This window comes from Accipiter gentilis, chromosome 25 (assembly GCF_929443795.1).
Source record: "Accipiter gentilis chromosome 25, bAccGen1.1, whole genome shotgun sequence".
Classification (NCBI taxonomy): domain Eukaryota; kingdom Metazoa; phylum Chordata; class Aves; order Accipitriformes; family Accipitridae; genus Astur; species Astur gentilis.
In genome coordinates this window covers 19,925,844-19,939,936 of record NC_064904.1, presented here as the reverse complement: position 1 = coordinate 19,939,936, position 14,093 = coordinate 19,925,844, and the positions used below count along the sequence as shown (strand labels likewise).

At 41.6% G+C, this 14,093-nt stretch overlaps 1 protein-coding gene across 1 annotated transcript; it reads left to right on the top strand.

Moving 5' to 3' along the window:
- Positions 1-416: 416 nt before the first annotated feature.
- On the top strand, positions 417-13,348 carry PSMC6 (proteasome 26S subunit, ATPase 6). The gene is made up of 14 exons (XM_049828522.1): positions 417-554; positions 1,300-1,379; positions 1,739-1,778; positions 1,989-2,041; positions 5,753-5,820; positions 6,258-6,372; positions 7,320-7,407; positions 7,579-7,640; positions 7,724-7,847; positions 8,210-8,271; positions 9,322-9,442; positions 9,533-9,613; positions 11,644-11,715; positions 12,856-13,348. Exons 1-14 carry the CDS (start codon positions 428-430, stop codon positions 12,972-12,974), a joined length of 1,212 nt encoding a protein of 403 aa, XP_049684479.1. The 5' UTR covers positions 417-427; the 3' UTR covers positions 12,975-13,348.
- Positions 13,349-14,093: the final 745 nt, after the last annotated feature.

Genomic DNA, 14,093 nt, shown 5'->3' with positions numbered 1-14,093 from the left:
GGCATTTACAATTCGGCTGTAGTCTAGCGACTCGTCTTTGTCGTTCGAGCTCCCGAAGGGCCTAAACCCCTGACAGGAGACCCTGAGGCGACGGCTGAGGAGAGGACCCGCGGACCGGGATGGGGGAGGGTGGGGGTGGTGAAGCTCCCTGCGGAGGCTCTTACTCGTACCGGCCACCTCGGTGCAACGGGTACGGGCACGCAGGCACGTATATACACACAGACATAAAGATAAATACAAGCACGTACTTTGTACGCGGGACGGGCGGGCCGCAGGACGCCCAGGTTGTGATATTGGCGCCTGTCGCAATGCGCATGCGCGTCGCCTTCACGCATGCCATCTCCTCCGCGGCGGTAGGGGGCGCTGCGAGGGGGTGGGGTGGGGCGGGGCGGGGCGGGGCGGGCGCGCGGCCCTGCCCCCGGCGGCCATGGCCCTTCCCGGCATTCCCTATGAGCGGCGGCTGCTCATCATGGCGGACCCGAGAGACAAGGCGCTGCAGGATTACCGCAAGAAGCTGTTGGAGCATAAAGAGATCGATGGTCGCCTCAAGGAGTGTGAGCGTCTACTCTGGGGGTGATCGCTGTGGGGAGTCGTCGCTGTTAAGAGCACCGGGGAAACCCTGAAGGAAGCCGGTGGCCACCGAGCCGTTGTCGGCGCTTCGTCATGGGCTGGGCCTAGCCGGGCCCCGCGGGGCAGCGGCCGGGCTGAGGGGAGGGAGGGCGGGCGGGGGCCCTGTCGGAGCGCTGCTGGTCGCCGTGGCTGTTTTCTTTTCCCCTTGGGAGGACCCCGCCGGGCAGCCCGGGCCCTGGGGACCCCCCTTGCGTTGGGGTGGGTGGGAGGGTCAGGCCCTGTCGCCCCCCAGATCGAGCCGGGCCGTTCTCTTTCCTTAGCCTCCCCCCCCTCCTCCCCCGTAAGGTTCTTCTGTCAGCTTTTATTTTCCTGATGCAAACGTTCTCTCTTACATCTGTCCTGGCAGTAGCATGTCCCTCCATACGAAAGTCAGTGCTGTGCAGAAGCACCGGTACCTTTGAATTTGAGCTTTTTACGTCCTAGATTGGGTTTTTAGACACCTTCTGCAGAGATTTTTTGCTAATAAGCGATACTGCTGTGTTGAGGATGGGCAGGCCCTGGAGTTGCTGAGAAGGGGCTCCGCTGTGCTCGCAGAAGGGAGGCTTACTGGGTGTGCAGATCCCCCACAATCTAGCTCTACCTGCTGCTGTCCTGCTGTAAAAAGGCCTGGTCACGAGTTACCGTTGGATTGAATGTCAGCAAACTCCTGTGTTCCTTTCCTTTTTCTAGTAAGGGAACAGCTGAAAGAGCTCACCAAGCAATATGAAAAATCAGAAAATGATCTCAAGGCCTTGCAGAGTGTCGGGCAGGTACGTAAGAGAAACGAGGTCATAGCATCCTGTGGTGGTGGTTGACAATGAACTTGCCTGGAAGTAGCGTTTAAGTCCATTTTTGGTATCAAGAAAGACTAAGTGGGAACGGTACAGCTAACAGAAAGAGGAGCTGTATCGTCAGGGACAGAGACACTGAACATAGGGGTTAGAGAGGTTTCCTGTGTTTGTCCTGGTTAACAGCGACGTGTTAAAGAAATAAAAGTACTGGCAAGCGGTGTGAAGCAAGAGAAAGAATTTCAAAGTTAATGGTCATCTTCCATGTGCTGAAACACATTGAATGTTGTTTTGCAATGGTAACTTATCTGTAGGCTAATACTGCGTTTATTCTTTTGCAGATTGTTGGCGAGGTTCTTAAGCAGCTAACAGAAGAGAAATGTAAGTACACTGGACTGTTATGTTCTTTGAGATTGTGAAAATAAGCTTTTGTAGTTAAAATCCAGCTAGAGATTTGGAGTAGTAAAGAATTACAAGTATTGGTGATCTGAGTATTGGCAGAAGAATGTAATATACTGGATAGTTCAGAAGCGTAATTCGGAGCAGCGAATCAAGTAAATTTGGTGTTTTTCTTTGATCTTCTCTCGCCAGTCATTGTGAAGGCTACAAATGGACCAAGATATGTGGTTGGCTGTCGTCGTCAGGTAGCTATCTATATGAATATTCATTAAAATTTTGCTTTGGTCTTGAATATTAGCATTGCTTTTCATAAACTGGGTCCTTAGTGGGATTATGTATTTTCTTCTTTAAGGTGTATGTGGCTATTTTATAGTGGTATCTGCTTGCCCTCCCCCTTTGTAGCTGCTAGTAGTGTAATTTCCTAGTAAAGACAAAGCAGTCCACAGCATTCGTGGAACCTTGCATGTGTTTTACTCTTTTCACTGAGTTGAAGCTCTGTCTTTCTGCTGGATTTTGAACTCTCTAAAAATTAATCACTATGAAAATTTATCAATTGCGTAAGGTCGCTGTTGCTATGTTGTGAGCATGGCGTATGACCATTACTGTCATAGAGCTGAGCTTTAGATTTGATGTTATGTAACTATATGTTTTATGTAGCTCTTCACGTATTTTTTTCTAATGCTTTTGCACTCCACTCCACTAAATAATTAGGGGGGGCAAGGCCCCTGTTCTAAACACTTTGAGGGATTTTTAGCTGTTCTTAATGATGTTAAAAAAAGCCGTGGCACTTCTAGTCCACAGGACAACAGCTTTTTGATCTACAGCAAATTCTATAGAAGTAAAGACACTTTAATACAGAACCTTGCTTCCAGCGTAATCCATCTGCTGTAGTCAGCAAGAACCACTTAGAGGTACTCTTTGCTTTTTATTTTTATACAAAAGTATAAGGGACGTAGTGCAGGCATGGTTTAAAAAAATGGTTGTTGGTTAATTGAGCACTGAATGTGACCCACTTACAGTAACTAACACCCGTAAATCAGCTGTTCCTCACCAATGCTGCCCATTAAGTAGGAACCACAATACTTAGTGCAAGTGTTCTGCAACTGCAGAGCTGTTGGGAGAGCAAAAGTTTTATTACACTCCTCCCTGACTTTGAGAAGTGGAAGCAAAGAAGAATATCTATGAAATGATAGACACTAAGGTGTCTCTGAACAGAGAACAGCAATCCCAGGGAAGGATCATATATACTGAGAAGGCAGCAGCATTTTATGTAGTTATTTTAATGCACAAGTAAGTGTAAGCTCTTTTAACAGCTGTGACCTCTCAGTGCATCCTGAACTGATTCCCTTATGGCGGAGAAAGGTAACTGCAGCTTTTAACACATCATGATTGTAGCATGTTCTCCTATATTATGGAAGTTGTAAAAAATAGAAATTCCTTCAGTAAAAGGAGCACAGGTGTAGTATTGATGTTAAAGGTGCTTTTCTTTGTCTTTCTGAAGAGAAACTGTCGATCTTGGCAGAATTTTGAACTCTTACTGGTTCTATGTAAAGAAAGAAAATGTGTTTGCAAGACTAATGTGCATATGTTTTGCGGTACCCAGAATCTCTGGAGTAGCTTAAGGTTTGTACATGGAAGTTAAATTGAAGAACAGTGTAATAGAACTCGAACATACAAAAGTTAACCAACTCTATTTAGATGATTCAGCCAAAATGGTGCTGTGGTGGCCGTAGGAGCTGAGGGACAGCAAGCCAGTGGCAGAGTGGGGAGCCTACTGTACTTTGAAGAATTGAAAAAGAGGGGCAGAGGGGGGGGTTCTAGGTGTCAGAGAAATTCCTGGTAAAGGCCCACAATTAACAACACTTAGCAGTAAGCAGGGAGCAAAACTCATGCAATAAGTATTTTCCTATGCCATTGACTGTCAGTGGATTGTGTATTTCTCAGTAAGGATGGACCTTTTCTCCTCCTTTTAGAGACAAACTATTTGAGAAATGTGGGTACCAGTAAGTGTGTTAGTTCTTGTAGTATATATACGGATATACTTGACTTTCCTCGAGTGTACCGATGAGACATGTTTTTGCTTGCATAAAACGTCTGCAAGAATTGGTAGTATCGAAATGCTCTTTAAATATATAACTTTAAGCTTCATCCCTTTCAAGATGCTGTGGTGCAAACTCACTATTTCCTTTCACCAGAATGAACAAAGTACTTTTCTGGAACATAAGTATGCTTAATTCCACTTCGGAGCACATGAGGTAGTCTTGAGGTTCTGCATTGAAACAGAGATAAATGCTAAGGAAGAGGTTGTGTTTGGATGAGCCTGGCATTGCAACACATACACATTTCAAGTTTATTCTTCAGTAAAAGCACTCTTTGATCTTAAAAGATCCTTGGCTTGATACCAGAGACTAAACAAACATATCCATGATTGTTTTCAAAATGTCAAAATATCAAGGCAAATAATTTCCCATGGAGCGTTTCATGGAGTAGAACTAGTTTTTGATCAAAGTCCTTGTGGCTGTGCTGTGACCCTGTTTAAATTGAAACAAAATTACTTCCCTATCTAAAGTGCATTTCCTAAGGAATTCAAGGTCAAGTGTTTCTCTTTGTTTTCTTCCCACTGCAGAATAACATAAATCTATTGGCCAGTATTGAATCTGATAGAATTTCAAGGTTTTACAGATTTCTTAAGGTTAGGCAGCTGGAAAGAGGTCTTATTAGTGACCCCAGGAAGGGAGGGAGGGGTGACAGCTTGATCCTGAACACTACCAGAGACTGAAGAGCCCATGTGTGCAAGGGACCTTATAATCCCCCTAGCGGGAGCAATGAGAAGCTTCAGACAGTCCTTGCAAACGGTTGTCGAAATCCCTGTTTTTCAGGCGCCATGTCAGTAAAGCTCAGAATAAATAGGTAAATAGGTTTCATATTCTTCAAATGTGGATTGGGTACCTTTTTTTTTTTTTTTTTTTAAGAGAAGAAATTAGAGTGGCAAGGTAATCTCTATGATTGTTCAAGGTTGTGTTGTGTGAGAGGTGAGGCGGCTCTCCTAGACCAGGTTTCTTAAAAACAAAGTGAGAAATGCAAGTTAGTTGTTTTAATCCCAGCAGAATTTATCAGGGAGTACTGGAATAGGACTGCTAATGTGTTAAAAAATCTCATAAAAGTGGAGTAAGCAGACAAACACTGCTGAGGCAGATGAGTAGGGCATCTGAGGTAAATGACAGCAAAAGAGTAACAACTAGAACGGCTGACTTTGAAAATGGGATATAACTACTTATGTGAAAATGTGCAAATGATGGAAGGCTTGGAGAAAATAGGTTAGGGACATCTATTTGCCCTTTCTGTCAGTCTAGTAATGAGAATGCCGTTGAGTAGAAGGGTGGCAAGTTCGGACTCAAATGGGCAGGCTGTTCCATGTGTCCTTAAAGGAGAATTGCTTAGTTGTTCTGAAACAGCTGGGTCTGTGCTGTGTAGAACAGAAGGGAGAATTGGATCTCTCACTAATCCAGTCAGATTGACAGCAGTAAAAAAGAAAAAAAAAAAAATACAATCTAGAAAACAGTATTTATTTTCAAAAGTGGCAGAGGTAAGTTAATGACTTGCTGTTCAAGATCTATTTAAATGTTAACAAAAATTATTGTGGTCTGTTAGTTTTGCTGGTGTCCAGTTGTGACAACCAACAGGTTTGTTGGTCTAGGCCAGCTCCTGGATCGCTTCTCCTGAAGATCATGTTCCCATGAAACAGCGGGCCAGCTTTTTACAAGTTTAAGCATTCCCAAAACCAGTGGTGACAGGGGCACAGAGTTTATTAAATGAGCTGCTTGGCAAGGCTCAGTGGCTTTGTTTTCTTCTTGTGTGTGATGGAGCAAAGAGTGCAAACTACAGTAAACATCTTGGCTAAAACCAGACGTTGTTTTGGAGTGTGGTTCTAATGGAAATACCTTCTTTGTGACTAGCTTGACAAAAGTAAGCTGAAGCCGGGGACAAGAGTTGCTCTGGATATGACCACTCTGACTATTATGAGGTAGGTTTCTGCTTTAAGACTGCTCTTCTGCTCATCATGTAAAGGGGGGAAAAGTGATCTGAGTAGGTTACACAAAGGTTTGAATAATCAGTTCTGTAATATTTTGTAAGTGTTTTCTGCAAAGCAGGGCTTAAGGAAGGACAATTACTTTGAGGGAAGACTTATGTGACTATCATACGTGATTTAAAAAGAAGTTGGTTTTCTTTAAAAAAACAGTTAAAATGGCATTTTCAGCAGTTTTTGAAGCTTTTGTTTGGTTTAAAACTTGAGAAAGTTGGCTAGGTTTGGTGTTTATTCTGTTTTTTTCAGCAAACATTTGTCTTGTTATCAAGGTGGGAAGAGAAGAAATAATTTTCATAGTTGCTGTAAAACTTATTGCAATAACTTTACAAATATGTCTGCACAGTGAGAAATGTCTACTCTTAACTTTTTTCCAGATATTTGCCAAGGGAAGTGGATCCATTGGTTTATAATATGTCCCATGAAGATCCAGGGGATGTTTCGTATTCTGAGATTGGAGGGTTGTCGGAACAAATCAGAGAGCTGCGAGAGGTATCCAGTATTTCAAAAATGCTTACCAAATAGTGGGATGTGTTCAGAGTGAAGTTTTTAGTACAAAAGTGTCTTACTGTTGTTTGTCCTAAACTATCATAAGACAGACTGTTAAAGGATCCTAACAGATGAGCGCTTTCCATGTTTCATTAACTTCGACCACATTTTCCTAAACTAGAAGATAACTTCTGAAGTGTTGTTTAAATGTTTTCCAGCTTTGTAATTGTCTTTGTAACAAACAGGATTGTGATTGCGGGGTGCTGGTGCACGCATACTGAAGTAATCCTGTGAGTTTGGGCATCAGTGCTGCAGGCTGTGCAAGCCTGCCCAGGAATGCAGGTGTGTGAAGATGAGCTCGTGCTGCTGTGAGCCAACTGACTATAACAGAGATTGCTTGTGTGCTGTGCACACACCTTGCAGCAGCAGAGAAAGATTATTCTAAACACCAAAGGCCAGTTCTCAAACTGGTTATATCTTATCTACTGTTACAGAAGTTTTGGATTGAGATTAAAATGAAGAAAATCCTCTGAAGAGGGTTTGAAGGATCTGAGACCCATTAGGCTGAGGGAGTGCCATAAAGTCAAGTGGGAGGGCATAGACAGAATTGGTTTGCTGGTTGCCAAACTTGAATTTTGCACAAAAACTACTAGAATCGCTCTGGGTAGTGGTATTACGACCGCAGAAAAACATGGTTTGAGCAAAGAGCATCAAGAGAAACAAGCCATTGCAGAGCTGAAGTCTGAACAACAAGGACAGGATTGTGGATCATTCCATTAGATCAATCTGCCATTTTCTTACATAACTGTTTCTCATACAAGATATGCTGCGTGGATAAATAAGAATGCAGGTATCTGGAAAACAGCCTGGCAAGTGTACCATTAGCTTCCTGGGATTGCTGATCTATTTTAAAATGCAAAGTCTCATTTTGTTTATCTGTCTCTTCACAGGTAATAGAATTGCCGCTTACAAACCCAGAATTATTCCAGCGTGTGGGCATTATACCTCCAAAAGGCTGCTTGCTCTACGGCCCCCCCGGTGAGTCTCCTGAAAGGGTAATGAATGCTTAGTTATCACTCTCAAACTGTGGCAGTAGCCTTGTTTGTTTCTTTTTTTTTGTTTGTTTCTTTCTTTTTTTTTTTTTTTAAATGTTGTTAGCATGGAACATTGGGTTACTAGTTAAACAGTTTCAATCTCTTGTCTGTCCAGGTACAGGGAAAACACTTTTGGCCAGAGCCGTAGCGAGCCAGCTTGATTGCAACTTCCTAAAGGTAGTGTAATTTTACTCATGCACATATGCTTAATCTGTTTGCACTCCAGTCTCTTCATTCACATGTCTCTTGTCTTTCAAAAGGTGGTGTCAAGTTCAATAGTGGACAAGTACATTGGTGAAAGTGCTCGACTCATCAGAGAGATGTTCAATTATGCCAGAGATCATCAGCCTTGTATCATTTTCATGGACGAGATAGATGCTATTGGTAAGGCTAACAGCCTGGAGGATGGCTAGAGTCTCCTTTTAACGCTGAAATTGGCTATAACGCCACAGTCTGTCTTCTCCAAAGAGAGTGTGCGTGCATGTTTGTTCAGAAGAAACATAACGGGACAAGTGGTTCAGCTTCCTCCTGGAGCTATTAGAGCTAGCTTAGAACCACACCTGTTCATATCTGGCTTGGATATTTTTGACTACATGAAAAAACATTTTAAAAATGTGTGCATTTAACTCTTTAAATACCACACCTACTTCCCCCCAGTTTAAAAGGGATACCTAATTGTCTTTAGATTTTGTATTATATGGAGACAAAAATAAAGTACTGTAACTTAGGAGTTTGGTATGCTGCAGGTGGTCGCCGTTTTTCTGAAGGCACCTCAGCTGATAGAGAAATTCAGAGGACTCTGATGGAGGTGAGTGTCTAATCCCTGACTACGTACTGTACAGTCCACGCTAAGTAATAATAGAGATGTGAATTGTTACACTGTGATCTGGCTTGGTAGAACTTTTTCTGAGTTGTTAATTTTAAGCTAAAAGTGAGCTAGATGCTGCTTTTACAAAAGGCAGCTGCACATCCTGATAACTCAGCCATGCGTTCAACTTGGAGACTAATTGAAAGAAAAATTGCTGAAATTATTAGGGGTATTTTCTCTTCTTACTGTGACTTGGCTTTGCTGCTGCTTGCTGCATCTTCTTTGAAGGTTTGGAGGGACCCTCTTTCTTAAAGAAGGGAAAGTGGAGCTTGTCTCCTTTAGTCCCAAAGACACTTACTCCATACAATTTTAGAACTGTTACAGTTTGATTTTCAAAACTAAGAGGAGAAGTAGTTGTATTTCTTTGTTTCTGTACTAATTGCTCTGGTAAACAGAGTTGTGTGAAGGGAATTTTAAAACCGCTGGTGACAATTAAGAATTCTGAAGCTAATGGGAAACTTTGTTGGCCTATGTTTGCAAACAGTTTGTCTGGTTCAAAAGAATGTGTCTGCCTTACATAAAGAATTAAATCACTGTGATCAAAGAGCAAGTACTTTGAATCTTCACAATGAAATGTCTCCGTACATGTGTATTAGTATTCTAGAGGCTGTTCTCCAAGTCTAATTTAAATGTCCTGGACTTAGTGCAATACAATCAAAATGTGTCAGCCAACCATTGGCTCCTTTAGTACTTGCGCTGTTTTCATTGCCTTATTGTTTTAGGCAAAGTCTTTCACGTTTCAGTTCTGCTTTGCTCAAGATCTTTTTCTCTGAGCAAAGCATTTTCAAGTGTCTCTTAAGCTCTTCTTTATTGCTTACAGAATATGCAGGGGGCTGTGGCCTTTCATTAAAAGGCTTGTAGCAGTTTTTTTTCTGATTTATCTTTACCACTCATACATCTTGATGAAAATACTTATGCAGAAAATAAGTATAATAGATCACACTAGGAAGGTCTTGGGTTTTTTTAAAAAAAACTTCTGTTTTCTATTAGTTATTGAATCAGATGGATGGATTCGATACTCTGCACAGAGTTAAAATGATCATGGCTACTAACAGACCAGACACTCTGGACCCCGCACTTCTGCGGCCTGGAAGACTGGATAGAAAAATCCGTGAGTTACTGCTTCACAGTGGCTGGAAGGAGGGTATTATCCGTATGAGCTGTGGTTTTTCACTTTTATTAAAGCTGTAATTCTTTCTAGATATTGATCTACCAAATGAACAAGCCAGATTAGATATTTTGAAGATTCATGCAGGTCCTATCACTAAACATGGTGAAATAGGTAAGTAGGAAGCTACCTGGATATCCTTCCTACTTCTGTTTGTAAAAATGTGAAGAGGGTGAGTTGTTAACGATGTCTGTCCTTCCAATTCCTACCCTTACACTGGCCACACAATTTCCTCTCTTGGAATTCTCCTTTTTTTTTTTCTTTTTTTTTTTTTTTTTTCTTTTAATGCATCCTGATTGAACTGCTGCTAAGTCTTCCTTTGAAAAGGAAAACTGAATATAAACCCCTGGAGCATAGTTGTAAACTGGAAAATCAGCATGGTTCTCATCGGGTAGTTTCCTGTTTCTAAAAGAATATCTTAATGCAAGTAAACAGCATTTTCATTAGTCCCCCCAAAGAAAGAGAAATTGTTGCTGCAGAGGTCTGAAAAGGGTAAAGAATCTTTAAAAGTCATGGAGAAACTTACTTTGGAGTTCAGAGATGGTGTAATGTTGTCTGAAACATGTCTTTGGTTAGTGGTGGAGAGAGCTCTCTCCAGAGCGTAAGGTGGAGAAGTATCAATCAGATAAAATGGGGAAGGTTTATTTAATGACTCTCTTACTCTATGCTGACCAAAGTCTTAGTTTTACTGTGACACTTCAGAGCTTTCCTCAAGAAAACTGTAATTGTGATTTGCCTTTAAAATGACGGTGGCTGCCTTTTATTTCAGTAAGGCCCAACAGACCTTGCCTGCTTGTTCCCAGCCCCATGCGACCCGCCCCTGCCTCTTTGCTGACATGAGCTATTCATGCAGCCAGGCAGCGTGATCTGGATAGTGGAACGATCTCGTTCACCATCTGGCTGCACGAGCAGCTGCAGCTCAACAGAGGGGGTGACTCGGGAGCAGGAATGAGCTGGGGGAGGGCGAGAGGGTTGAGGATTGCTTAATGTTGGCTTAAATGTGCATGCATGTGACTATAGTCTAAGATACAGAAGAAGCTCCAAAGCAAATCATGAACCTGAGGTGAACTACTTCATCCTTTTTCTCCTATCTTTGGGCACTGGAGTGGAAGCAGGGTAGGATCGTTCCTTTACACCATTTAGCTGGGTGAGATGTCAGATGGGTACTAGCTAAATTTCCGAACGTGATGTGGGAAGACCGTGATGCTCAGCTTTGAGATCCTGAAAGGCAGGCTAGAACTTACTGGCAAGGTGGGGTGTGAATTGTATTAAAATCTGAAGATAATGACCTGTTCCAGGTTCCAGCGTGAGATTCTCCTGCTCTGGTACTGGTGTCTGCAAGGTTTTTAAGTTCAGAGTCTTCAGTGATGTTCAGCATTGCTCTCGGTCCTCTCGCTTGGTTTTTTTGACTTTCCAATTATTGGAAAACTTGTTTATAGGACATTGTGCTACATGGAATTAAAATACAGTTGAAGAATTTCTAATCTCCAGGGGTTTTGGGATTCTTAATATAAAAACGTTCAGTTCAAATGTTTTGAATTTCATACAGAAGATAAACTGTTTTGAAAAGTTTTGCAGAAAAGTTGATATTTTTTTTTAAAAATAATAAGCCTTGCAAAAATCAGAACTTGCTGGAGGCTCAACAGATGCAGTGTTTTAGAGATTGATTCTAGAAACTATAACCATAGCCACTTTTTTAGTAAATATATGTGCATAAAATACAGGGCTTAATATATCAAGACATTAAATGCTTTTAGTAGATGCAGTTGTTATGAGTGGAAAGGGACTGAGTTATGATCACTTGGAGATAAGTTTCTTGTTTTATTACATCATTTAAATGATAAGAACATTGCCTTGATGTGGTTACAAGCATCAACATGAAATGCAAGAAAAGCTACAAGTTAGTAACTTTGGCATTTAATTATATAATATGAGCTTTTGGCTGCAATACATTTCTGTTTTAATGACAGGGGTAATACAGCTGATTATTTCAGTTGATTTAATTTATCAGTCTAATGGACAGCTGTCTATTTGCACTGAAATCGCAGTGAAGTGTTTCTTTGTTAGCTAGATACGTATTTTGGCGGCATCCATAATGGGAAGTGTGAATTTATTTCTAATTGACATTTGTGTTTTATGAATAGATTATGAAGCAATTGTGAAGCTTTCAGATGGCTTTAATGGAGCAGACTTGAGAAATGTCTGTACTGAAGCAGGTATTTTCTTAACTCTTAACTTTGATATGCTAAGTCTTGGTTAATGCTAAACACTTGAGCTGTTTCTCTGATACTTCTGTCAATGGATTAAAATCAGGAGGTCAAAAATATTTTGCTGGAACGTGGCTCTTGTTCACTGATGGCTCACTTTTTGTTCTTAAGGGCTAGGTAGCATTTACTTAATGGAATGTTAGCACCTGGACAGTACCAAAATGCCAAAACAGTTGCATATTTCAGTGTGTCACATGTGACTGGACTGTTAAGCACAAGCAGCAGAATGGTGATATGCCCTGAAGCTTTGATGGAACAACTTGAACAAAATCTTTTTTCTTTCTTCCAAGTTTCCTTATGACCTATACAGTCACCCAGAACTTGATTCTTTACATGCTTCCTCTAAGGTTACAGACAAGTCTCTTATCAGCTCTGCAGATAACCCAGCTAGGCATACCAACAGTCCAGCTGATACGTGCAGATCTGCTGCCAGTTCGGAGCAGTAGCACTGCATTCATGTGACATTGCGCCTGCTAGTATCCCCTGCCATACACAAGCTGGATCTGCACAGAGTTATGTGGATTTGTGACATGTGTGGTATAAAAGATCTCTGTAGTTCAGGTTCAGCACGATGGGAGATAAAAAACAGCCATACCATTTCTGAGCTGGAGCTGGCCTCTAACCACTTGTTGGCCGAGTATCGTGCCATATGTTGTACTGTCTCATAAGAACTAGATGCATTCCAGAAACAGCAATGGTACCCATTTTTCTCCTTTTTGCGGAGAATCCGAGTCTCTTAGTACCTGGGTGATAAAATAGTTAACACTATTTTATGCTTTTTCCACATTATAATTTCATTGTACGCTTAGGGCTTGCCTACATTGGAAGGCTGAGTAACACAGTAAATACACACTCACAGTTTAAAGCAAGTTATACTTTTCTTCTTCGTGATCACCTAGTTCAGAAAGGGGACCTCATTGAAGTTTATTCCTCTTGCCAACACTCAGGACCTGCATGTGAAAGTCTACATGCAGATAGTGTAACTTGGATCTGTTCTCACTTTAAGTTGAGCAAATCTTTATGTACTGTCTTCTCTGTACTGTTGCTGCAAGAAGCACCAGCTTATTGCTGTTAAATTATTCTTCACAGGTATGTTTGCGATCCGTGCTGATCATGACTTTGTAGTTCAGGAAGACTTCATGAAAGCTGTTAGAAAAGTGGCTGATTCTAAGAAGCTGGAGTCCAAGCTTGACTACAAACCTGTTTAACTTAACCATACAATTTGTGATTGACTGCACATGTCATACTGGGTTAATTGTATAAAAAGAGAGAAATAATGCACCTCTTAATTATTATTGTAAGCTGTTTGTGTAACATGTAGCTAGTAATTTGGTAACACTAGTTGCATGTTGGCTACAGAAGTGTGTTTCCTGTACAGTTCTGAAATACAATATTCATTACAGCCCAGGTTAAGTAAAATGTGTGGAGATGTGTTTTCTTAGCAATTACGGTGTGAATTTACAAATGTGCCTGAATGGTTTAGCAGACTTTAAGAAAGTCAATTCATTTCTTGACTTTTTTTATATCGGTATATTTCCTTTCCCCAAACAGATTATGAATAAAACTTGTTTAAATCTGCTTATCGTGGTGTACCTTCTCTGTAACTCTTGAAGAGAGTTGAGTTCTGTGTCTTCAGCATTCGAAGAGCAACTTTTCTCTGGTGCAAGGATTGCATTGGAGTCCTATGCCTTGCATACCAAATGGAGGCAACCCTTCCCTCGGGCAGAGGAGGGCAAGTGGTATTTATGTACTCCTTCACTGCTGAAGTCCGGGAAGAGGATTTAGCTGAGCTAGCATTTAATTCCTCAGAATGCAAGAAGTAAACAAGCCTTTTAAAATGTTTGCCATCTTCCCTTCTGTTAGGATAACTCCTATGCTGAATGCCAGCTTATAGACAAAAGCATCTAAGTGGAGGTGCAGAAACTGATAGGAGTTTGATATATAAAAGTTTTGATTACAGCTTTTTGGGGTCGTGGGGGAAATATGCAAGAGGGATTTCCTTTCCAAGTTCCCTTTTCAGCTGCTCTGTAGCCAGGAACTGTCCAATATACTTTGAACCTGTGCCGCTTTAGACATGCAAAGTGGTGTACCTAATACTTCTGGAGCTCTGAACAGGGCTTTGCCTGCACCTTACCAGGTTGGAATTTTGCTGTGTGGGGGTTGCCTTTGTGTTCCCTGGGAGCTGACTGCTGCAGCTTTTTGAGTAACCACAGAAAAAAGTAAAAACGTAGAGGCTAAGGTGTTCATGTTCTTAAGGGCATCTGTTCACTATGCTTTTTTTTTTTTGCTTTCTGATCAGTTCCACCCCCAGGGCTGTGCATGCAGAC